Source organism: Pseudonaja textilis, chromosome 4 (assembly GCF_049901715.1).
Source record: "Pseudonaja textilis isolate UNSWEBS1 chromosome 4, rPseTex1.2, whole genome shotgun sequence".
NCBI lineage: Eukaryota > Metazoa > Chordata > Lepidosauria > Squamata > Elapidae > Pseudonaja > Pseudonaja textilis.
In genome coordinates, this window is record NC_141993.1 from 12,777,019 (window position 1) to 12,803,107 (window position 26,089).

Consider the following 26,089-nt stretch of genomic DNA (forward strand, 5'->3'; position numbering starts at 1 on the left):
GTGAGCCCGGAGAGCTCCAGAAACCTGACTCCCTCCATTCTCACCAGTCCTTCTCTTACTCCTCCTCCTCCTCCTCCTGTCACTGTCGGACTTTTCAATCTTTGATTTTAAAGATGCTGCCTCTGTTCTGATATCTCTAGCGGGCTTCGTTGCAATGGCTGGCTGGAAAACTTGAGTGGCTTCAGACAGGGATGTGGTTCTTGAGGTACTATCTTCTTCTTCTTCCTTCTCCTCCTCCACCTCCTCAGATACTCCTGGTGGCATTTTTTTCTGTTCATCGGATAGTCGGTCGACAAGCTTTAAAGCCTCACCGCTAATTCCCTTAAAATATTCAATAGAATGTTTACATACCTCGCTAAGCTGACTTTGTTTTGCTTTAACAGTTGTTGTGGCTGCTGCAGTGACGATGGTGGTAGATCTTACCTTTAATGGTAATTTGGAAGGAAAAGAGCTGGCCTTGCTTCTCTCTACCTGCCCTTGGCTTTGAGCGGGTGGCATTTTTCTAGCTAAGGCCAAGTTAGGCCTCTGGGTGCTTTTTATGGGAATCTTAGACCTCCCCTCTATGGGTGGAGAAGAGCTGCACGGCTTCCTTGGGTCACCTCTCCTGGCCTCCCTGACATGACTCCCCCTGCTGGTCTGGTTAATACTATGCAGCACAGCATCTTTGGCTTTTATGGGAAGCCGGGAGCGTGTTCGATTCCCGACTGATTCGGAGAGTGCCTGCTGCTCTCTGGGTCTTTTCTGCTTACTATCTCCTTGGGTTGCACCGTTTCCTGAAAGGTGTTTCATTGGATTAGCTTTCTGTGTGGGACCCTCGGACTCAAAGTGTTCGTTTGGCACTACTGTACAGGTAAGGTGATTGGTAGGTGTGGTGCAGGGGTCCACATTGTTGTTGTTATTAAAATTATCTCTTGGAAAATCATACTTCTCTGCTTCCCTACTGCTGGTCTGGTTAAGCACAGCTGTGTCTGTGACCTCCTCTACAGCTTGGCAGCCTAACCCCTGAGTCCCTGGTGTCAACGTCTCTAGCTTATCTGCCATTTCCCCAGACATGTCTTTCTTCAGCGTCATGGTGGAAGCCGAAATGCCCATTTTAATCGGCGTGCGCAATTTGGGATCGACTTTAGAAGCGTGAAGCGCCATGGACGGTTTCTCCAGTGAGCTACAACCAGATGTTGCTTCCATGCCATCTCCACTGGCCTGGAGGATGAGCTTAGGTTCAACTGTTGGCGTTTCTACTTCTCTCTCTACGGTTTTCTCTACCGTTCTGTCCCCTGACTGTGGCTGAGTGATGGCAGTGACTTTATTGTTATCCCCTTCCCCCTTGTCCCCTGACTTCCCTTCAGAAGTATGCTCACCAATCTGAAAAAATTGGAGTCTTTCTTCAACAAAATCCCTCTTGCTCATGTCAATTGCACCACTGCGAGTCATCTCAAACATCTTCCCTTCATGAAACGGGAAGGGGTTGGGCTCACTAGTTGGGGTACTTTCATCTGTTGGCGTCCTAGCTGGCGTCGTGTCTGGGGTGGTGGCTGGAGACCTGTCTTCCACCGCAAGGCCAAAAGGCTTGGAGTCATCGTCCCTGCTTTTGGATTCAAAGACTTCATCATCTCCACGGTTACTGGACCAAGGGTCAAAATCTAGGCTCTTGGTGGCTATGGTTTTAAAAGGGGTGGCAAACTCTTCATCTACTTTGTAACTGAAATAGGTATCAGGAAACACAGTCCTGTCAGGATGTCGTCCTTCCAAAGTGAAGAACTGTGCCCCCGACTTTTGTTCAGCCTTATCAACATTTTTTTCAGCTGCTGGACATTTTGATAAGGGTTTCTTCTTTTCCTCAGGGCTGACTTTTTCCTCCTCCTCAATAATTTCCAGCTTACTTTGGCTAAAACTTCGATCAGTCTGTTTCAAGATGCCTTCAGTAACCCAGAGATCTTTTTTAGTTTCTACTGCTGGATATGCTTGCTTAGAATCGCTCTCGGTCAGCCCATCATCCTCATCTTGCAGATCATACCCATCGAGGGAGTCAATTTCAGTGGCATCAGTATCGTGGGAGAATTCTGCGGTGGTTGCTATCGAGCACTCGGTAACTGACTGGTCATTGTTCCCATTTGGTGCCACATCATTTTGGGGGGATTCAAGAGCCAAATCAAATTCATTGGGCTTTCTGCTCTCCTTCGTTTCAGAGGATTTGCGCGTGGTGGTCTCCTTCCAGTCATCTTCAATATCGTTCAGTTTAAACATGTATCTTTTAATTGGGACGGGCTGATACAAAGACTCATCATCACTGGAGTCGCTTAGATCTTCTCCTGGTGGCACAGGAGAAGGGGGCTGAACGCGGATGACTGGTTCAGCCAGGTGACGCCTCTCAAGTTCATCCTGAAGGTTGACTTCCGTCAACTCCATGTCACTCTCAGAGGAGGGACGCGGCTTTTCTGATTCTGAATGATCAGCATCTAATGGAGGAGGTGGTGGAAATTCAATATAGGCCACCCGGTTTCCCTTCGGCCTTTTGTTAGATTCCCTGTCCAAGTTATTGGGCAGCTCTTGTTCAGTTGGGGGAGAGTGTTTTACGGAGTTGGATTTGGCTTCGGCCTCCTCCTCCTCCGACTCCTCTGACACCTCGGGGATTGGGCTTGGTTTGCCAGGTATATAAGCAATGAGTGAATCGGGTGTCTTGGAGGTAAACTCGTAACTCACTTCCTCTGAGCTTGGCGTCTCTGGGGTGAGGGGGCTTTTCCCAGAACTGTCCATAAAGGACACCTGTTCTAAGGTGTCATCCTCTGGGCTACCTTGGGGGGAGGGGAGCTGCTTCTGCTGCCTGGTGGTATAAAATCCCCCTCTCGTCTCCTGCACTGTCTTACTTTCCTGACTTACAATTTTTTTGATAGTTCCTTGCTGTACCTCTCTTTCATATTGCCTCCCTACCTGAACAAAACTGACATAAACAGGCAGTGTTTTGATCTCCTTTGCTCCTTCCTCTGTTGCTAAAGGGGATGGTTTCATCAGGTCAAATTTCTTTGCAGGAGACAGTTTTCCTGGGCTAACCTCTAAGGAATTGGGAGTCTTACTGGGGGCTGACTTTGTCTCCTCCTGAGGAGGACCTAACTGGAAGCAACTGGTGCTGGTCGGACTAGATTCTACCCCTTTCTTTTGTTCAGCCACATCAAACTGTCCCTCTACTTTGTCCTTATCCATTCTGACGTGGGGCAATCGAGTTGGCAGTTCGTGGCGTGCAGTTGGGGACTGTCCTTCAAGAACGCCACCTGCCAACATACTTTTCTCTTCTGAATCTCTTTCTGGAATATGGGGTGCCATCAATGGTTCTTTTCTCTTTGAAATCCTATCCCTCACTTCGCTGGGATAGTCCCCTTCTCTGACAAGGTATTCTCTATAAAGCACCTTTTTGGACGGAGACTTTACAGTCACTTCCTTCACCTCCTTAGAACCTGATCCGTTTGTGGACACTTTCTGCTCATATTCAGTTACAGTGATCAGTTCACCAGATTTGGCCAGATCTTTAGTCTCAAGAGGGTCAATCTGGTTTTCTGTGACTACATCTTGCACAAGCACATGGGAAAGTTTTTCTCTCTGGGCTTTAGGGGAGGATGTCCCTGGACTTTCCCATGTCCTATAAATCTTTTTATCCCAGTGCCCCTTGGCTGGGACAGGCACCGCACTGGCACCATAGGCCAAGCCCTTCACCTTTTGCTCTGCAAGGGCAGAAATGGTCTTGCTTGGTATTTCATCTTTGGCCTTGGGAACCTTCAGAGGAGATGCATCCTCAATCACTTTGCCTTTGTCCCTGGGGCCATCTTGGAAGCAGACAGCAGGAGGTTCCTTCTGCAATGCTAAGTTCCCATCTATCAAATCTATCTCTTTGGCCTGTTTTTCTCGGGAGTAAAACTGATAGACTGGGAGCTTGCTGTCCTGCAACTTTTTCACTGGGATTTTAGATGGCGCATCCAGCTTTTTCTCCTCTGGAAGCATCTCCTTACTTTTGGAGCCCAGGCTCTGTTCAAATTTTAGCCTAATGGAGCTGAGCTTGGACTGCTTCAGCTGGAACCCAGTTGGCAGTGCCTCTGGGATCTTGCTCTTCTGAACTGCTCCCTTGGGTTCCTTCAAGTCCTTGCTCGGCTGAGAGAGCATCTGCCTCTCTGGGCTGCTGGGCAAACTGGCTGCCTTCCTCTCCTCAGGTTTTGGCCAGCCCTTCCCATCCTGAGCACAAACTCTTCCTCCTCCTGCCCAGTCGCTTCGTGACTCAGAAGCAGTCACCTTCTCCGGACTGCTGCTTGCTGATCTAAGGCCCACGCCGGCCTCTCTCCCATTCCTTTTCTGCTGCTTCTTCGGTGATTGCAGCTCATCGTTCAGTTTTTCTGTCTTGTCCCGGAAGAACTGCGATACTTCGGTCAGCTTTTCTTCAGCCTCCTTAACTGTCCTGTCCACCCTGTCTTCATACATCAACTTTTCTCTACCTCTGTCTAATCTGTTCTCGGCAAAACGCATCCACATAGCATGCTTTGGGCTACTAACATCTCCGGAATAATGCAACACTGTCACTTTCTCATAAGGATCATCTTTTGATATTTTACCCACACCATTTTCTGATATCTCTTTAGAGATTTTGGTGAGGATGTCTTGTGGGGGTGCTGGGGCTATTTTCTCTCTGGATCGTTTATCAGGCCCCTGAAAGTCTGAGCTAAGGGGAGGGACATGGTCAGTTACTGACTCCTCGGTGTCTGAGTAAGACACATCTAGCTTTTCTGAGAGAAGCATTTTCTCGGCAAACCTGTAAGATTCCCCTCTTAGTTCTGACAACTCATCGTCATGGTACTCTACTGAGTGTTGACTCAAAAGCTTCAAGGTTTTGTACGAGTCATCAGACATAAGTTGGGCAGAACTAGGGCGACTGTCTTCTTCCTGAGAGACAGGAGTGTTTACTCTAGAAGATTCCAAATAAGAAGGCAGGGACTCTTCGGCTGTCAGTTCTTCTTCTTCAGGCTGACCTTGTTCATCCGAACAAGGAAGGGCCTCCTGCTTTTCCACATCCCCTTGTGACAAGTCTTTCTGATATACATACATTTCTTTCTCTGGATGCTTTTTGGTTTCTCTAATAATGACTTCAGTAGGCTCAGCCTGATTACCTTTTTCAATATGGACCTCTATTATACGCTCCAGTTTGGGTTTCATTTTGTAGTCCTTCTCTGCAGGCTGGGGTGACATTTCAGTGGATTTGCCAGCCTCTGGGGAGACCGAAGACTTATGCTCAAACAGACCTGCCAACTCCTTGGAAGGGTCCCGTCCTGACTGAAAAGCTTTCATGATGTCATGAACAGACATGGTTTCCTCGATTCTCTCTGAAGGGCTCTGAGTGCATGGAGGTTTGTGGTAAACCATTCTGGTAGTGGTACTTATGTGGGTTTCTTCTTTCACGCGCACCCCTTTAGTCAGGGCACACTCATCTTCGCTACTGGCCTTCACTTGAAAAGTGTTCACCTTCCCTTTGAGGGAGCCCCCGTTGGGCCGGGGCTCCAACTCCATAAAGGTGCTGACCACTTTGGGCGAGGGCGGCTCTTCTGTGTGAGGCTCAGAGGCCTCTCCCCCCGGTGAGGGTTCATAGCTACGGATCACGTGCACCACTTCAGTTCTGGTCTCCGTGATCACAGGAGGGAGGGGCACCTCATGGAAAAGGGGCTTTGGCCCCGTGCTTTCTGCACTCTGCGGAGCTGAAGGGGTCTTCTCACTTCTGGTCTCGAAGCCACTATCCGACAAAGGACTTTTATCTTGATCGTGCTGGGAAAAGTCATCAGGAGACTCCAAAACAGTGTCCGTTCCAAAAAGAGAATCGGCAATTTTACATAATTCTTTCTCAGAAGTGGATGGCCTCACAGAGGCTGGCGGCATTTTCAGTTTATGTTCTTGTAGCGCAATGGCTGGTTTGAGAACCCTTTTCTGCCTCTCTTCCCCTTCCCTTCTCCCGTCATCAAACTTGTACTTTAGATTTGCCAGGGAGCTACTGCCAATGTCATTCGTTAGGTAATCAATGACTTTGCTCAAGTTGTAATCCTTTTCAGAGACAGCCTTGACTTTGATCTGCACCTTTTCTGGGATAGTCAGAGGAGGGATGATCATGCCCTGGCGTCTGGCTTCGTCAATCTCACCTGCACTGAACTCTACCCATTCTTCCTCAGAGGAGTGTCCTTTATCGTTCTGAGAGAGTTTGGCTTTATTCTCTACACAGACATCTTTTTTCAGTATCTCGCTAACTTTTACTAGGTCCTCTTTGACTTTCTCAACAAGCTTAAAAGGTTCTTCATCATCTATTCTACCCTCTTTGGCCAGTTCTGGTTGGAATGCCTTCTCCTCCATTACATCTGTCTGCAATATTGCTGTCATTCTCATTAGGTCCTCTTTCATCTCGGCCACATCTTTTAGTATCTCCTGACTAGAAGATAAAGATGATGGTGTGGACAACTTAAGGGCTGAGGGTGCTAAGAACAAAGATGATTTCACGGGAGATGAGGTTCGGTTAAAGGGAGGTTGGGCACATGTCTCTGTAGTCAATGTTTTAAGAGGCGAGAGCAAGGCAGCTGCTGATTTGGCCAGGGAGGGGGTCTCAGGGAGCTTCTTTAGTGCTGGTTCTGACAAAACATTGACTACAGAATAGACTGGCACCGTGATGGTTGATGAGGTTACTGACGAGGTAGTTGCTGAGATTGACCCGAGAGACGTATAGAGCACCCCTGTGGAAGGAGCTCTGATTGACTGAAAGGCGGATGGAGTCGAAGACACGTGCGACCTGAGTGGAGAAAATGGCTTTGCAGGAGTTGCCGGCAACATTTTCTCTACTGTGTCAGTGGCTGCTTTAACGGCACAGCTTGCAGAAGAGGCTGCCACCCCCATCTTCTCCTGAAAGGCAGCCGTGGCCTTGGAACTGCTGATCAAGCTGATGGGAGATGGGTATTTCAAAGGTGATATGGATCCGTTCACCATGGCCACCTCTTGGTGCCCAACCACGTGTTTCACGGGGGATGCAGCCATTGTGACTGTAGAGGGCGACACGGCATCAACTGCTGATTTAGCAGAAGACACCGCCGATTTTAAAGGTGAAGACAACAGAGGAGAGGCTGATGTGATGATGGACTTAAATGGTAGGCCTGAAGAATACATGTTAAGGTTAGATTTGGGAGAGGCCGGAGGCGTCATGGTAATGGATGACCTCTCTAAGAGGGACCCGGCTGTGGTCACAGGAGACGTCCGAGTGGGGAACACAGAAGCCGACACCAGTCCTTTCAAACCAGCAGCTTCCGTGGCAGTCGGAGCTCGGACAAAGGAACCAGGAGAGACTTGGACATTATAGGGAGGCTGGGAAGCCATGGTTTTCATAGGCGAGATTGTCCGAAAGGATCTAATTGGAGAAGCTACATCACTAACGGATTTAACGGAAGATGTAGTAGAGGCTCCTAGCGTGGATTTGATGGGCGAAGCAGAGGAAACCGACCAGATGGACTTTAAGGGGGAAGCAGTTGGTGTGTTAGAAGACGAGCTGGAGAGGGAAGTGAAGCCCGATTTGCTTTGTCCAGGCACAGTGATGGGTGCTGTGGTCCATGACTGATAGGGTCTTGCGGACAAGAATGGCTTGTAGGAATAGGTGGTGGGTAAGGATCTCGTAGTCGTGGCACTCCGTTCAACTGTTTCTTAAATGGTTAAATCAAAATAATATATAGAGATATAAAAAACGTAAAAATCAACAAAAATGGTTGAAAAACAGAGAGACCAGAGAAGAAAATTGGTCAGTAAACGTTTTGTAATATTACAAAAAAAGCAAATACAATTGTTCGTATGAATCAGAATGAAACAGGTAACAATCAATGGCTAACAGGAAGGGAGAAAATAGGAATGAGCCATGTAATTATGGATAATCAACAAAGTTTATAAAAAGGAAAATGGAAAAGACAACAAGAAATGAAAAACAGAAAAGCACAAGGCAACCGAATCTGCAGACAATGAAGAAAACAGAAAAGGCTAAAAAAAGAAAAAAGAAAAAGAAGTCCACGCTGGTCCAGCCACAACCAAAAATTCTTCTCTCACTTCCTATTGACTTTCTGATGTGCTGAATTGGAGGTTTTAAATCTTTCAGTTCCATTTGCCTGATAATTTATATGTCTTTGCTGCCTGCAAGGGTCACAATTTCCTCGGGATTTTGTCTACTTTTAAGGGCTGTAACTGTTTTCTTAAGTTCTTGTATAGGTTTGTGCGTGTGACTCTGAGCAACTCTGCTTGAGAAACACTCCCAAATATTTCATGCAGAGCCCCCTCCCCCCACCTCGCAAAAATCTCTCCCAGTGACAGGCAACTGATGTGCAAAGTGTGAAGGGGGGGGGGGGGGATAAAGTCAGACCTCTCTCCCATGCACGCTTGGTTAATGCTTCAGGCTCACAAAGCCAATAAGAGCAAGAGCTTTTCTGACTCAAAGATTAAAACAACAATGAAAAAAAAAGTCCTCTGAAAGTCGAATTATTCATGCAATAGTCCTTTAGCTTGGTAAAATGTAAATAAAAAGCTTCTTGTGGAATGACTTTAACAAGCATTTGTCATACAGAAAAAAAAAAGAGTACAAGTAATGAAAAAACATGGCAAGCGAAGCAACCAAAACTTTTCACTTTTATTCATGCATGATTTATCATGTCAAAACAAACATGAGGAATAAAATGACATGTGCGGTGTGTGCTATGCAGAATACATCAATATTCAGAATTATTTACACAGAAAACATTTTAGAAGAAGAGCCCACTTTTTCTGCAAGGCCGAATGTCTTGGTACCTTTTGAGAACAGTTTTTCAAAGCAAGGAATACAACATTCATATCCCACATTTAAAAGCAAATGATGTTATTTGTGAAAATGGTTTTCCTGGCTTCTCTGCTGCAGAGTTGAGCATGCAGATTTAATTTGATCCCGAGGACCGCTGGAATTATTAAAATGGATGACTTTAAAAAAACAAAACCCTTCCAAAGACAACTGAATTTATCCTTCCAAGACTGAACTTTCAACCCTAAGAACTCTAGGAAAGGCTACAGTCCTATCATTGGCCTTCAAAGTTCCTGTTTATAAGATATGATGATTTGATTTGATTGATTCATTCATTCATTCTTCTCAATTTTTGGCACTGCCCGATTCCAGAGTGATTCTCAGAGGCACTGACATGGGGGCATTACATGATGCCACCTCTATGAAAAGGTCAGCTTCAAATTCTTAGCTACACTGATGGAGTTTTAGTACCAGCTTCTTCCGTTCTTCTAGTAGAGAGACTAGTGAGGGTATGGTAGGTTTAAGAATGCTCATTGTTTAATTTCCTGTGGGTTGTTATGTTAAGGACGAGGTCCCCAAACTTGGCAACTTGTGGATGTCAACTCCCATAATTCTCCAATCAGCTATGCTATGCTGGCTGGAGAGTTCTGGGAATTGAAGTCCACAAGTCTTAAAGCTGCCAAGTTTGGAGACCTCTGTGTTAAGGGAACGGGGGAAAAATGTGATGTGGTAAGTGACAGTCCAGTGCCAGCAGCTGAAGTTCTGCGGCCGTGACGCCAATATTTTCCTACTACAGTAGCGAGAATTTCCCAGCACAGGAATATAAACAATGTAAACAAGTTTGTATGTTGAACATACAAACAAACAAACTACTATGCAGTGGAAAATGTAAGCCGAGAGGGCGCCAGGTTTTAATCCAGAAGATATGAGTTTGAGAATTGGCTACAACAGTCAAGACACTGCCAACTGTTGACCATGGCTCATGTTACCACATTACGCTGAGTCTCTGAAAAGCTTGGAAGAGTTGAGCTTGCAGAAGGGAACTCCGACATGTGAGGTAATTTAAAAAAAAATGACAGTGGACCAAAAAAGGTCCAGGGTGCTGCTAACTTTGCATCGGTAGAATGCCTGGATCAAACAGGCTTTGAGGAAAAGGGAGGACCATCGTCCTGAGCCCGATCCCTGGAAATTCTAATTAATTTAAGACATGCTGATATTAAAATAATAAAGGCATAATCTCCATGCCCATGAAAAATAACTTTCTCGTATGCTAAATTTGATTTGATACTATTTTAAATCAACTTGGCCATTTTCTTAAAGCAAAGAATCATTTTTAGGAAGTTGGTATTACTTCAACCTCAAAATGACACTATAGGGCTCTGCAAATCAGAACAACAAGACACAATGGCAGCTTTTACCTGAATGCCATCACTCTGCTAAACAACTAATTCCTACAACACTGCCAAATTAACTACTAAGACTATATTGCTATTCTTCTTCTCATCCTTACTAGTACCTATCTCTTCCCACTTATGGCTATATCCATGTTGCTTGTATTTTTACAGTTTATATTGTTTTTATTGTTTCCTAGTATGATTTGATTGCTTATTAGTATCCTATGACTAAGTGTTGTATCTTATAATTCTTGATGAATGATTTTTATTTTTTCTTTATGTACACTGACAGCATTTGCACCTAAGACAAATTCCTTGTGTATCCAAATCACACTTGGCCAATAAGGAATTCTATTCTATTCTATTCTATTCTATTCTATTCTATTCTATTCTATTCTATTCTATTCTATTCTATTCTATTCCATTCCATTCTAAGCCTAGTAGGTTTACATCATCCTATAATGAAATTTTAATTTAAAATTATATGTATTTATTCACTGTACAGTTGACCCTACAGAAGTCCATAGGTTGGACTTCTGTAAGATGAACTGCACTGTGAACACATACATATAATTTTAAATTAAAGTTCCAACCTTTAATTTCATAGGTTGGAAATCTACGACTAAGTCTGAAAATATTTTGGCTCAACCTATTAATGTAAAATCCAATTCCTATGTGGAGGCCTGTAATACAAATACATAGGGAGACCCAGATTTTGTGCTTGTAAAAAGTGTTGTTAACTATATACCAGCAGCCAAAAGGAGATTTTTATTAGGAAATGCATGCCTTTCCAGAGCAGAAGTGCTCTAGAGCAGCGGTGGCCAACCAATGGGCCACGGTCCACTAGTGGGCCGTGAGAAAATTTTGGTGGGCCGCAGAGAAATCTCACCCCCACAAAGCAATTAATCCAGGCTGCGCAGAAACACAAGGCTGTGTGGCCCACATGGGATCTAAAATTATGAGTTTGGTAGTCCCTGAGGTGCAAAAGGTTGGTGACACCTGCTCTAGAGCAGGGATTCCCAACCTTGGCAACTTTAAGAGTTGTGGACTTCAACTCCCAGAATTCCTCAGCCAGCTTTGCTCTCTGGGAAATTCTGAGAGTTGAAGTCCACAAGTCTTAAAGTTGCCAAGGTTGGAAACCCCTGCTCTAGACAGTTGTTTTCTAAAATAAGCTTAATTGGAGAGCGGCTCAGTGTAACATGTAGTTGGTCCCCAACTGAAGCAACATAAGAGTATATCTTTGGATTAGCTGTCAGTCATGAGATACCACCATCTTGCCTCTGGAAAAGGAGCCAGACCGGTTCCTTTGGCTAGGTAAGCACAGAAAACCAATTCTCCACAAATGATTCATGTGGTCCACGGATATTTCAAAAGAAGATGGTGTCCTTGTTTGAGTTTCTCAAGTTGTACATGCTCAAGAAGAGCGCCTGGGTAATTTGGAGGGTGTTGCCGACTGAATCGTACCTCTTCCAACGACATAAAATGCAAACATTTTTGGAAAAAATGTCTCTTCTCACGAAAAAGTAGTTAGTACATTAGGAAACTCACTCATGCCAGGCTCAGTCAGATAGCTGTAGCGCTTACGTAGAGCGAGGGACACAAAATTCTGTCTGCGGTCGGTCTTCTCCGTCTGTAAGAAAAGATATTTCTTCTTGGAACTTGGAAGAGACATCCCCCTTGAAAGCAGATGCTCTTCCATATTTCAATCATGGTCTTATTAACAGAAGAAAAAAAATAACAAAAATAACAGAGTAACAGAGTTGGAAGGGACCTTTGAGGTCTTCTAGTCCAACCACCTGCTCAAGCAGTAAACCCCTATGCCATTTCATTATCCCAGCCTTGTTTTAAGTAGCAGGCAAGACAGGCAAAGGGCTGTTTTTAAAAACAGGGATTATTCTCCTCATCCCATTCCCAGGCTTAAAAAGGCCTCAGGGATCGAGTGGGGCCTAAGGGGAAAAAAAAAATCCACTTAAGAAGTCTTAAGGGCTTGAAAGTGATACTGTCTACCTACAGGCTACACGATCTGGTTTTATCTTTTCCTGTAAATCAGAATAACCAATTTTCCATTAAGGCGAAGCCCCTTCTCTCCCACCCACCCCCCAGTTGATCTCCACTTAGGTATCTTTTGATCCAGTTTCAAAGCTTGAATTTTGAACAGTTAAGTAGGTGCTCAGTGGACTCTGCAAGCAATAAAAAAAATGGAAGGATATTTTACCTCATGGGGGGGTGGGGGGTTCAGTTTGTACCAATTCAATTGACATATCTTAAAAGTTCAATTTAACATGAAGTAAATTTCACCCTAACTTAATCATTCAGCTTAATCATTCACATAACTGGGCAATATATGTGAGGACTAGAAGATGGATGGCCCCGGTTCCACTCTCCAAATTGGGGTGGGGGGGGGGGGTGGGGCAAAAGAGATGAAGAAGGGGTTCTCTCGGGGTTATGATATTACCTAGGATGACCTGATTCGGGACATATCCCCTGCCTCCTTCAGCCAGGGGTGGGATTCTACTGGTTCGGGCGAACCGGGTATTAAAGTTACATCTGGTTCATTGAACCGGTATTTCAACCGACCGGCTGGCGCCGCCTCCCCCGAGTCTCCATGCGATGCAGGCATGAATGCGTGGAGGCTCGGGGGAAACGGGCCTCCTGGAAGTACCAAAAGTTGCAAACGGGCCTGTTTCTGGCTTCCAGTGGGCCTCCGGAGCCCAGGGGAGGCTGTTTTTAACCCTCCCAGAGGTCCAGGGGAGGCCTCTGGACCTTTGGGAGGGCAAAAACGGCCTCCCCCCGGGCTCTGGAGGCCTACCACAAGGCCGGAAACAGTAAGTTCTGGTAAGCCACGTCCACCTTGGCCACGCCCACCCAGCAACCGGGCTGCGAACCGGTTGCTGGGATTTTTGAGTCCCACCCTTGCCTTCAGCCCGCCCCCCATCATGGAGATCAGAATGAACCCAGGGCCCTCTGGGCTAGCTCTGTTGCTGCCCCAACGTCTTGGATTCATGATGTATTCGATCCATACATGAAACCAATGGGGGTGGGGGGGTTGAATAAAAATGTGGAAAGAAACTGAATCCCAAAACCTGCCACCCACATTGTCGTCCCTGAACAACATCGGTGCAGTCTCTCCAAAGTCACGTTTTTATGGAGCAGGATCGTGCAAAGCATTCGCAAGACAGCTTTGCAAAATGCCTTGCTGGAAGTCAAGCATCCTTCCTCCAAGGCGGGAATGCTGATTCGCTGCCAAGTGGTGCGAGCGCTTTCCCTTGAGTGCCTGTCCAAGTGCAACTACAGTTTTGTCTGTGTCAGACACTTGATATGGAGGCAGCCTAAGAAGGTGTCTGAAACATCTGTGCTGAATCTTCTAATGCAGGGGTTTCCAACCTTGGCAACTTTAAGTCTGGTGGACTTCAACTCCCAGAATTCCCCAGCCAGCAAAGCTGGATGAGACCACCTTTGAAGAGGGACACTTTCCACCCAGTGCCTTGATCTGGTGATCCCAGACCAAATGCAGCCCCCTTGAAGAGTGCCAGACAATCACCTAGCAAGGCTCAGCCTTAATGGTCAGATCACAATGTCCTTTTGGTAGAAGGCTCTTGCATCACACTGCACAGTGACATCAATCACAATGATAATTTCTGGCTACAAATGAGAGGCAGCCCCACACAAGGTTACAGTCATACACTGAACATATCAGGGAAGATTTAATTGAAGCCAATCAAATACTTCTGCCAAGGTCAATTTGCACAGGAACCACGTAAATGACAAGGTACACCCACTTTATGGTGAGTACAGAAAGGACAAATAAAAGGCACAGAAGGGGGTTGGTTTTTCTTTCAATATACACAAAGGCAAGGAGGGGAGAATTAGAAAAACCAGCTATGAGCGGTTTCTATTCTGCATCCCTATATGTGTCTTATACTTTTATTTAGCAATGGTTATAGGAATACAGTATACAGTAAAAGAAGCAAAACGATTGGGGGGTATTTAAAGGATGTTTGCTTGGAACTGATAGAAAATAATTATTTGATAGCTGGGAAGAGTACTGGAAGGGTTGAACATCCCAAGTGACTTAAAGATGCTGAAAATGGTGATTTAAGTCCCATTGACTGTAAAGGCAGCATAAAGCCCACGTTTACCTCCACTCGAATTATTGAGATTTTTAACACACTTGACTCAAGTTTGACTCAATCAGAAGCTGATTCATGCTTGTTTTCATATAATGTCCCCTATCAAGCTAATATGAAACAGTTGGCACAACTATAAATCTCACTCAGACAGCCTTCCTCCTCCTCTGCCAATAGCTGGCAGTTCTGCACCAGGAGCCAAGGTCCTGACCAGGTATCTTCAGTATGGTCCTTCCCAAATGGGTTGTGACTAACATGTCAGAATAGCTGATAATTCAGCTCACTATAATCCCAATTAATGTGGAAGGCATCAGGTTTAGATATTCACAAGCGCTTTCTTGAGTGTTAACTCCTCCTGGTTCAAACACTGTAGAACAGGGCTGTCAAACTCACAGCCCGCGGGCCGGATGTGTCACATGCTGGCCACGCCCACGCCCAGTTTAATGAAGGGGGGAAGAGTCCCAATATATCATGTAACACCGCCATGACGACAGCAAGTTTGACACCCTTGCTGTAGAAGATTTGAGAGAGATGGGGTTTTTTTTGTGTGTGTATGCACCTATAGAGAAAGGGTTATAATATTAGAGCAAGGGGTCTTCAAACTTGACAGCTTTAAGACTTGTGGACTTCCAACTCCCGGAATTCCTCCTCCAGTCATGTTAGCTCAGGAATTCTGAGAGTTGAAGTCCACAAATCTTAAACTTGCCAAGTTTGTATTAGAGAAAGGGTTATAATAGAGAAAGGGTTATATAAATTGTATATAGAAAGTTTGAAGAGGAAGTCAACTTGTGATTTCAAATGAATAAAATGGTTTTAGGTTTATTGGAAGGAAAATGCAGTATTTTCCTGAGGGAGTCAGATATTTAAGGTGACACAGATTTAGCAAAGTTGACTGTAGTTTGCATGAGTTGCATTTATTTATGTGTAGAGGTGGATCATTGGAGGGGTTCACGCAGATCCATCCCACTTCTGACCTGATTTAAAGTTCTCAGATATGTTTATGTCCTGCCTCACAACAGCCTGGCACTGGAATAAGAGAATTTGCTAGGTCCCAGCTACCCACAAGGAGCTTTTAGCTGAGGACAGGTCATAGGAAAGTACAGGACACTGACTGCACCCTAGTAAGTGATATATGTCCCTCCGCAAAATGTGGCACAATTTTTCTCCGTGGGAATCTGTAAAGGTAAGTTTCCCTTTTCTTGTGCAAAGCTGTATTGTGAAACAGTCCATCGAGGAGGAGGAGAAGGAGAAGGAGGAGGAGCAAGAGAAGGAGGAAGAGGAGGAGATGGGGGGTGAAGGCTGAATGTGAAATCTAGGAAGAAAAGTGTCTCTGTTGCTCTAAATAGCATGTGGTACATCATTGGATGTTCCAAAGGTGCTTTTTCTGGAGGCAACTGGACTTCCTTGTTCCTTGTTTGAAGACGTTTCACTTCTCATCCAAGAAGCTTCTTCAGCTCTGTGGGAGTAGGAATGGATTTCCAGAGGGAAAAAAGGCAGACTACAGGAGCCAGGAGCACTATTCAGGTGACCCTGAGGAAACAGCTAAACCCCCAAGGAGCCTGAACGACTCTCTAAAAGGATACAAATGACCAGCTGTCTGCAAGGAATATAAATCCTTCCATTCCCCATCATCCTGTTAGAGCTGAAGAAGCTTCTTGGAGGAGAAGCAAAACATCTTCAATCAAAAAACAAGAAAGTCCAGTTGAAAAAGCACCCTTGAGACAACCATGACCTGGATGACTGAGAATCTCTACAGACTTTTTACATCATTGGATGTTTGCAATTTTTCTATTTCACAGGAAAGCATAAACAGGCATGGAGTTTGAGAATTTGGAGTAGAGAAATCTTACTGCAGGGTGACAGAAATTTGAATATAAGCTCTTGATTACAATGAAGGTAAAATAAAAAGTGTTTTGTATTACCTCGTCATCTTGATCTGATTCTGTTTCCTTTGGATCCCAAGATGAATTGCAGAGACAAGGAATATTATAACAGACAGCAGGGAAAAGAATATAAGGATATGAAAAAGACCAAGTAAGGGAGCACAAAAATGCAAGCTAATTCATCATAGACAAAGCAAACCAATGTCAACAACAAAAGTAGGTTAACAAACAAAACTCTACATCAAATGCAAATCAACACATGACAATCACTAAAAGCAGAAAGTCTAGCAACTCTAAGCAGAAGAAAATTTCCCAGCCTTAAAAACAACAGAAACTATGGCAACTGGGAATTTTTAAATGCTTTCTGCGGACAGTGTGCAAAACACTCCCAAGTCCAGAATTGTTGAGCTCAGAATCGCTCAGTGCAGGACATTTTGAACGTGAGGTGTTTTCCACACTTCTACTTTCTGCATACATGAAAACAGTTAATACATAGAGAGGCCGGCTTAATCTGAGGGTAAGACAAATCATTCCTATTTATGGCATGTACTAACTTTTAATGTTGCTACCATGGATATTAAGCCGCCACGTGGACTGTACCTTTTTGTGTGCTGGCAGAGTGATATTCAAGTTGCAAACGGCCATTTGGGGCAGACCTTTGGTGGTCTTTGGCTCTTTCAGAAAGGATAAGCGGCCACAAGGCTCTTGGCTGGTGTCTCTGATCTACAAGTCAATACGACATCACAAGTTGGTTGGAAAGGAGGGCTCTAGTTTGCACTTCCATTACATTTAGTTTGCCAATATAGATCACCTCTATAACTGTCTGGTTTGGCTCTGCAACCAAACAAGACGCAGACTTCAACGGATAATTAAAATTGCAGAAAAAACAATGGCTACCAACCTGCCTTCCATGGAGGACCTGTATGCTGCACGAGTCAAAAAGAGGGCTGTGAAAATACCCCTCACATCCCGGACATAAACTGTTTCAACTCCTTCCCTCAAAACGAAGCTATAGGGCACTGCACACCAGAACAACTAGACACAAGGACAGCTTTTTCCCGAATGCCATCACTCTGCTAAACAAATAATTCCCTCAACACTGTCCAACTATTTACTAACTCTGCATTACTATTCTTCTTCTTACCCTTCCTAGGACCTATCTCTTCCCACTTATGACTATAACCGTGTTGCTTGTATCTTTACAATTTATATTGTTTTATTAGTTTCCTGGTATGATTTGATTGCTTATTAGTAACCTGTGATTATCACTAAGTGTTGTATCTTATGATTCTTGACGAATGTATTTTTATTTTTTTCTTATGTATACTGAGAGCATTTGCACTGGAGACAAATTCCTTGTGTGTCTAGTCACACTGGGCCAATAAAGAATTCTATTCTATTCTATTCTATTCTGTTCTGTTCTGTTCTATTCTATTCTATTCTATTTCTACTCCTATTCCTATTTCTGTTCTATTCTTATTTCTATTTCTATTCTATAAAAGAAGAACCGTCCAATAATATTTTTTGAGAGTAGGAGTTCCCTTGAACACATGCAAAGATGGGATCCTCATTTATGCCCCTATAATACACATTAGCTTTCCAGAGAAGAGGTGCTGTTTTCTTCCCACTCTAGGTCGCCAAGTCCAATGATGGGACAGCAATCAGGAAGTCGCTCAGTTGTCCAAGCTTCATTCATAATGCTGCAAGAGTGGGTCAAAATTTGGAAGCACTTTTCTTTACGCCCCACTTTTCCTCATAACAGGCTTATGTGCGTGCTGCCCTTTGAGAAGCAAACACCCATCGTGAATAACGCTCCTTAGAATCAGAGGTTGTAACTATTTCACACCATCGTGAATGGGCAGGAGGGCCAGCTAAAAACTATCAATCTGGGGGCACCAGACTGATTTTGGCCATTTCCAGGTTCACCATTTCCAGAGGTGATGTTGAGCACTGAACCCCAAACCAAATAATCAGATTGTGTCTCAATGCAGGGATGCACACAAAGAGGAGCAAGGTTGGTGTTCAACTAAGGGCCTAAAAGGAAATGCTCGAAAGCACCTCCACCATCAGCAGGAAGCTCATTCCATGCCTTAATTTTTCTGTCACCAATCCATCTCCCCTATGTCAAGCGTGTGATGGATACCCATCACCGGAAATACCCCAAGCGTGTCCTTTCAAAAGAACAACGTTGTCAGATCACAAGAGCTTTGTCCCCTGATCTTACGGCAGCCGTGGCTTTTACCTTGATAGAAAATGGCAGTCTATTTTCTTTGAAAGCATAAAAATTAAATACAAGCTGCTGTCCTCCTTTGGTTAAAGGAGTTAGATTTCCATAACAATCCACATAAATAGGTTTTCCTTCCAAAACCTGTTGGGAGAAAAGAAAAACTGGATTAGTATCCAAAGAATTAAAACAAATGGGAAGCATCTCACTTTGCGAACTTATTCTTCCAGGCTCTTATGAGGAAGGCTACATACTTTTGATCTAGCTTTGATCTGAACTGAATTAAACCGAGGCTGATTTGCACTAGGCTTCATGCCATATTTAATACATTTTGAAAGGCTCACCCACAGTCCAGGATTATCATGAAGACCTTTGCTGTTAAATCGTGAATACCTCAATATCTTTGCTTCTTGCAACTTCTTCAAAGTTCTCCTGCTGCTCCAACGTTTTGTCAACTTTGTCATCCGTCATACAGAAGCAGCGCAAATTGGATTCCACAGCATCGTTTGTTTTAGCGAAAATGACAAACTTGGCCATGTAAGGGACACATATCAATTCCCTATATAGCTGTGTGGCCAACCCAACTGTTTCAAGAACTTGATGGCAATCTGCTAACCAAAATCTAGAAAAGGGATGGAGAAAGAAATGAGATTAGACAAATAGACAGATAGGCATAAACAATGAGTTCATTTTCATACATCTAGTTCATCAGGAGATGAACAGAATAAATATTCCGTTGGAATACCAAATTACAATTCTTCCTCTATTATCCTCATCTGTCTAGAATAACGTGTCCTGGATGTATACCAAGAGCTCCACATCTTTTCTTGAATTTTAGTTGACCTTCAGATACTTTCCCCAAAACTGGAGGTGCAGTGGTTCCCAACCTTTTTTTCGCCCCGCACCCCTAAAGAAATTTCACTCGAGCCTCGCACCCCCTGAAATTTAGACTTTAGGAACTACTGAACGCGTTAAAATATATGGTAGGATTGAATCTTTTCAGCTATGTATGTGACGGCCACTAAATAACAATACTTAACTCTAAAATGAAAACAAAGTTAATCCATTGCATAATAAATAAAAATGGCAACATATAGCCAATATCCTATTATTTACCTGGACTTTTCTCGCACCCCCTGGAATATCGTCTCGCACCCCCAGGCGGTGCGAGCGCCCCAGGTTGGGAACCCCTGATCTAGACAGAGTCATGTTTCCTTTCTTTTTCGTATCACTTCGTTTGTAGCTTGATCTCCGGAAAGAAATCTCAATGGTGCACATCTGGATTTTCCTCCAGAGACCAACCTTTGAGACCTCCCGGCTTTCTTTCTGGTTGTTGCCCAGGAAGCTTATTAAAATCAGAATTGGACTGGAGGATGGCTTGCTTTTTAAGGGCTCTGTACACAGAGGAACAACCAATGGCAATCTTTCCAACTACCTAATGGCTGTTTGTAAGTGATGGGGCTGGAGTCCCATGGGAGCTGCTTGGGTGATTAAGGGCCATTGTCTATCTATCCCAGAGGGTTGCTGGTATGAAAAGGAAATAGGAACAAGGAATGCAGTTTGATGAGCTCTTTGAAGAAAACCACTCAAAATTGTTGTGGCCATCCAGAATTGCATTCTGTGAAATGGGTGGCTGTAAAAATTTGATTAATTAATAAATATGTCCAAGTAAGTAAATTTGATCTTCCTTTCCAGATGAGGGTGGAAGTCATCTGCTTTGTTATTCCTTGCTTTTTGTCCTACCTGGCTGAAACATTGGTTGTGAAGGAGACACAATCGTTCACAAAGGTGAGAGGGGTGGTTCCTGTGATGTCTTCCCACTGTGCTGGTGAAGTCCCACCTGAAGAAGAAGAAGAAGAAGAAGAAGAAAAAGACATGCCCCTCTTTTAAGAAAGAATCTCAGCTTTGGCCCAGACTGGGATTGTGCATCTGACTGAGCCAAAAGTTATGAGCTCCCAAATCCCTGAGCCCTGCATTCCGGGTCTTCTGTTTCAGATGGGAACGACTGAGGTTTCCCTCCCTCCCTGTGGAGGATGAAACAGGCCTCGGCCAGGGATAGAAAAGACACACTCTGTGCATGTGTGTCTGTGGGTCTGTGAGGAGCCTCTTGGGAGGACTCGGCCCCAACCTTGAAAAAAGTATAGCTGACTAAGGAAATGCTAAAACGAAGAGAACCAAACAGTTGGTAAATATGGTGTCTGGGTAACTTCCAAGAGCAACACTCAGCAAGGACACCTAGAAAGTCTGGAGACATTTTTGTGCATAGATGATAGTGAGAGACAGTGGGGGAGGGAGGAAGAGAGGGGGGAGAGAGAGATTCTTTTACTCCAAAAATGTAAAATATTTTAAATACTGTTCAGCAAAATGTTTAATCAGATCTCTGCTGAAAGGAATGTGTATCAAAGGTCAAAAGCTTCCATTAGAATTTTTCAGAGGAACACAGAAAACGTAGACTTTTGAGACATTAAGAATTCAGCAGCCTTCTTGTAGTTTTCTCTTTTCCTTCCAGCCTCCCAATGGAGTTGGGTTGGCCTGAAATCCTAACCAAACAAGCAAGTCAACTTCTGTCCATCCTGCTCACCCCAGTCATAGTGGGGCTGGAGAGAAGCGCCTGAGGTATGCAAGGCTAACCCGGGAGTCACAGGACCAGGGCTGGGCTTTAGCCGGTTCGGCCAAACCGGAGGTTAATTTTACATCTGGTTCGGCGAACTGGTAGTTCCGAGGACTGGCTGGCCCTGCCCACCCCACCCCTCCCAGGAATCCCCATGTGGGGCATTTTGGATTGCAGGTAACTTCAGGAGACTCGGTGAGGATGAAAAACAGGCCTCCTGGAGGCTCCAGAGAGCCTTCAGAGCCTGGGAGGGCAAAAAGGGCCTCTTGGAGGTTCGGGGAAAGCCTCCGGAGTCTGGGGAGGGTGCAACACAGGCCTCCTGGAAGTTCTGGCAAGCCAGAAATGGGCCTGTTTCTGGCCTCCAGAGAGCCTCTGGAACCCGGGGAGAGTGAAAATGGTCCCCTTGCGGTCCATTTTCACTCCCAGGGTGGTGCAGGAGGCCGACTAGGCCACATCCACCCAGCAACTGGGCAGAGAACTGGTTGTTAAATTATTTGAAGCCCACCCCTGCACAGGTGTGCAGCTCATCCTAAGGCAGTGCACGAGCCCTTTAGGGTCTCACCTGTGATGCTACACAGCAGTCGAAGGCTGGGTGTGGTGTCGCCTTTGTACCCATTGGTCACTCCTTCCCCAGAGGGTGGTGGCACTGGAATCGTCATTGTAATGGGCTTATGGAATTTCCTTCTTCTGGGCTCCACGGTGACAATGGGGCTGAAGGTGGCTTTGTTGCCGAGGATCTTCTTGACCATCTCGTCCTGCACTGGTTGAGCCTATTATTAATCCGAGAAAGAGTTTTAAACAAGGCTATATGCCTTGTTTTCCAGAAAAAAAGTGAGTTGTCTTTTTGTCAAAATGAGAAGCCTGCGTCTTGTCCTGTCAAATTCACTAAACATATTCTATATAAGCTAAGCTCAAATCTCTAGTGACCATACAACATCCTTGAGCCACAACATGGGACTGATTTTCTCATAACTTTTCTGATAGTCATTGAATTCCCCCCCTTGAAGCACTAATGACACCACCCTATAAATATATGGGCTTTTTTAAAAATACACGGATTTATCCTCTGAGATCATACTCTGTCACCTACTCAAGTGTGTTGAACAAAGAACTTCTTGCGATCTGACCAATTTGCCCAAAAAGTCCTGAACCTTAAACCCATAGTTACAATCCCACAAAAGAGACTATATTTCCAGGATTCTAGAATAAATTTTGGGGTCATCCCCCACATATCAGAAGAACAAAATTCTTAATATCCTCTAAAAAATCCATGCTGAGAATACAGTTAAGCAGGAGATACACACTGTTCACGGCAGCATAGAATACAACATTAGCTTTTCCAGATCCATGAATCACCATTCCAGAACCTCAAAAACAGCATGTATTGTATCATTTCTGGAGGTAATGTGAAACTTTCCTGAACTCCTCTTTAACGCTAAAACATTCATGACAGATATCAGTCCAATGAATGCAGAATAATGACTAGCCCCCTTTTTTAAAAATTTACTTCGTGTAAATTAAAGCAGTTTCGCCACCAAATGGGGGTGAAAATCTAAAGAAAATCTCCGTGTGGGAATAGAACAAAAATCTTCTATCCATGTGTTGGTTCAATAAAAGATACTGTTTCATTTCATTATGAGTAGAGTTGAGATGCTGGATAAGATTCAAAAGATTAATAAAATGTTAAGAGGGAGAAAAACCCTTGTGGGACTTTTAGGAAGCTATACTTGGGAGAGAGGACGGGACGAACAGCTGTAGCCTCTTTCCAGGGGTGGTCAAAAAAGAACTCCAGCCTTGTGTGCTCACCAGGATCCAACTGGACTCGAGAGGTGACCTTCTGTAAGTGTGTGCAGAAATGGGACTGCTGTTGGGCCCCAAGGGGGAGCCGGCCAGACCCTGACTTGGGCCTCCTCCTCCTCCTCCTCCTCCCTGGGGTTTCTCAAGGCAAGGAGCTCCCTTACCTGGAGGCCCACTCGAATTCTTTTCGTCAATGCGCCTTCAGGGAAAGCAGCTTGGACCCGAGGCAGAGTGGTGCTGCTTAAGATGCCCCCTTCTGGCCCAATCTGGTTGCTCTCCTGCTTAATTCGCGAAACCACCGCAAAATACTGAGGGAAGTCCTTAGTGACAATCCTGCAGATCCGCTTCTTCTCCAGCTCTTCCACACTGTCCAGCTCTGGGGAAGGAAAAGGGGCTGAAGGCTCATCTTCGCCGCTCAGATTATTCCCCACCCCTCCCCAGAGAATCCCTTCGCTCTGTCAGCCTCACGCTCAAACCTCTCTGAATTAACTTTGAAGCGTGCAGATTTTAGTTTTGCAAGCAATTCTTCTGTTTCTATTTTCAAACTCGGTATTAAGCCTTTTCTCAGAAGGTGTTTGCTTGAACTTTGAGTCAGACAAGAATTACACGACTCCGGAACCGATGTTCTATTTAATTTACATTGTATTTTTCTCCGCAAATAAATTAACAATGTATTGTCAAAACCTATAAAGTATACCCAGATTCTTCACTAATAACACACCAGGAAAAATTAAAAAGACGTTGGATTTACAGTTTAAAATCACTTTCTTTTGACGCCGAAGCACTGGACAAGCACATTCAATAGCAATACCCATCCAAATAAATCTTAAATGGCTAAAACAGCACCAGCTTATTAAAAAAAAATTCAGAGCTGTTTAATAATATTTGTAGTATGCCCGACTCTTTCTAATTTTTGATTCTCCTCCTGCAACGTCTGCTAGATCGAGAGAATCACATTCTGAATCTGCTTGATGTCTCGGTCCCTTTTAATATCTATCTTGGCCAGTAGATGGTACTCCACTCAGCAAAACCAGGTTGGCTTTAACATTTTGAAAGGCAGAGGGAGGGGAACGTTCAGCAGACAGCAAAGAACCAGAGAGCTGGGAGGCTGCTCAGTGCACCTGAGAGCAGGTATAAATGCTTATTTAGCAATTTCTTCATTTGAAGGAGCCCTCTCCCACAAAGAGGACCCGGGCATTCTTGGAGATTCCCTAAGCAGAGATTCAGAACAGCGGTGATGCAGGAGGAAACCAGGAACATTAAAGCCCCTGGTCTGTGGACTGGCACTGGGCCGTGGCATGCCAGAAATTGGGCCACGCTGTTGTGGTTTGCCAGCAGCAGGTGCTGATGGCTGAGGTCTTGGAGAGCAAGGCCTCAGATGAGGGGCCGGTATATGATGTAGCGATGGGGACAGGACTATCAGAGAGAGGGAGGCTGCCTTTGGAGATTGTGGAGGCTGGCAGCAGTGATGAAGAGGACCCCGAGGAGCCTGTGCACAGTGCACATGCGCGCAGGGCTGCTCGAAGGAAAGAGCAGCTGCAGCAGCACAGGCAACTCTGGAGTAAGGCTGCAAGGTAATGGCCCCTCCCTTAAGAGAGAAAAGCCAGCCTGAGGGACCGGGATTCTTTGCAGGAAGCAAAGAAATTCTTGCACTTCAAGCCTTGTGGACGGACATTCAGACTATCCTGGTTTGTGTTTGGAGACATTTTGTTTTGAATATTTCTTGGCAACTTAATCCAGTGTTCTTGGCAGCCTTGCTCAATCTGGGCAAAGCTCGTTCTTATCAGACACAATTAGTTTTCATAGCCTTTTAACTATGAATGAACGGAATTCACAGAGAAGCATAAAAAGGTTTTGCTTTTACCTCTGTTTGGTGTTTATTTCCTCGGAACAAGGTTTGGGTCAGAAGACACGCAAACAAGCAAAACCCCCATCCACAGAATGCAGGCAGCAGGCAAAACTACACCCCCTCCGGTCTGCAGAAAAATCTCTCTCCGTGGTCCCTGATGCCCCAAAGGCTGGGGGCCTTAGAGCAAGAGTGTCAAACTCAAGGCCCATGGGCCGGATCTGGCCCATAGGATGCTTGGGTCTGGCCCGCGGGACTGCCCTGGAAACAGCGAAGGACTGGGCCGTGGTGCCTTTGGCCAGCAAAAGGAGGCTGTCCCAGCCAAAAACGAAGCTTGGGTGGGAGGGGCACCCGGGCCATCACAGGTGCCCAGACACGAGTGAGATCAAGCTGGCCATGCTCACCCCAGCCACATCCACTGGCCATGCCCACTGAGGTCCCCTGAGGTCAAACAAAACCCTGATACGGCCCTCAATGAAATCGAGTTTGACACCCGGCATGACAGAATACTTGTGCTGCTTAGCGGGCCCTATCCTGTTGCAGCCAGAACAAAAGTATCAAACCGATAAAACATCAGCTTCGGTATTAACAAAAATATCAAAAGCGCTTAAAGAAAAAAGCAAAACCTATTAGCAGGGATTGTAATGGTCAAATGGTTACCTTCTGTTTCTACTAGAAGAGAAATCTGTACAGAGAGAAATCTGCTCCATTTCCCGTTCCCGCCCCCCCTGCACTTTCTTCGATGGTCCCCGACGAGGACCGTGCGTGTTTCTCAGTTTGCCCCCGTCTCCGTTCTGCCCAGGGGCCTTTGCAAGGCGGGGGCGGTTACCTTCGTTCATGCCATTCAGGATCTCCAGGAGGTTCTCGTGCTTGCTATCGTACTGATGCTCTTTCCAAGTCTCCCCGTTCTCACTCCGCAGCACAATCAGCTCTCGTTCCTTTCCTCGCATGGATCCGAAATGGGGGATTTCCACTACAACCGGACTGCATCAAAGAGAGAGAAAAGCCCTTGAGGCCAGAGGGCTCCCCACTTGGCAGCGGTTTCTCCGTGGGCCGCCGGAAACGGGCTGGGCTTGTTTGGTCATTCGGTTGCAAGCAATTAACCACTGGCAAAGCCACAAAACCTTTCCCGCTTGACCTGCAATTGACCGTTCCATTCACACACACCCCCAACACCAAACCCGAGGTTGAAAGCAGACACGGGAGTGCTGGCAAAGGCTGATTCACACGAAAACAAGGAGTTACAGAAATAACGTACAAGCAAATGAAAAAGGAACTTTGGAAAGTTGCTTACGCAGAAAGAGGTCATACTCAGGAGATGTGATCTGGCAAGAAAGATCTGCTGTGATAAGGCCAGTTTCAAGGAATGCTGCTTTCTGCACCTGAGCTGCTCTGTAT

At 45.1% G+C, this 26,089-nt stretch overlaps 1 protein-coding gene across 11 annotated transcripts in view; it reads right to left on the reverse strand.

The window, feature by feature from the left end:
- ANK3 (ankyrin 3) overlaps positions 1–26,089 on the reverse strand; it is a 318,758-nt gene that overhangs the window by 19,243 nt on the left and 273,426 nt on the right. For 6 of the 11 annotated variants that reach the window (XM_087932241.1, XM_087932249.1, XM_087932245.1 and 3 more), the window contains 10 exons: positions 25,521–25,675; positions 23,010–23,221; positions 21,611–21,818; positions 20,181–20,277; positions 18,831–19,059; positions 18,456–18,581; positions 16,814–16,936; positions 16,253–16,279; positions 11,752–11,833; positions 45–7,697 (listed from right to left, as the gene is read on the reverse strand). In XM_087932241.1, coding sequence (XP_087788367.1) covers positions 45–7,697; positions 11,752–11,833; positions 16,253–16,279; positions 16,814–16,936; positions 18,456–18,581; positions 18,831–19,059; positions 20,181–20,277; positions 21,611–21,818; positions 23,010–23,221; positions 25,521–25,675 — 8,912 coding nt within the window. The remainder of the gene's footprint in view (positions 1–44; positions 7,698–11,751; positions 11,834–16,252; positions 16,280–16,813; positions 16,937–18,455; positions 18,582–18,830; positions 19,060–20,180; positions 20,278–21,610; positions 21,819–23,009; positions 23,222–25,520; positions 25,676–26,089) is intronic. The other 5 variants (XM_087932252.1, XM_087932247.1, XM_087932248.1 and 2 more) reach the window with 3 other exon arrangements.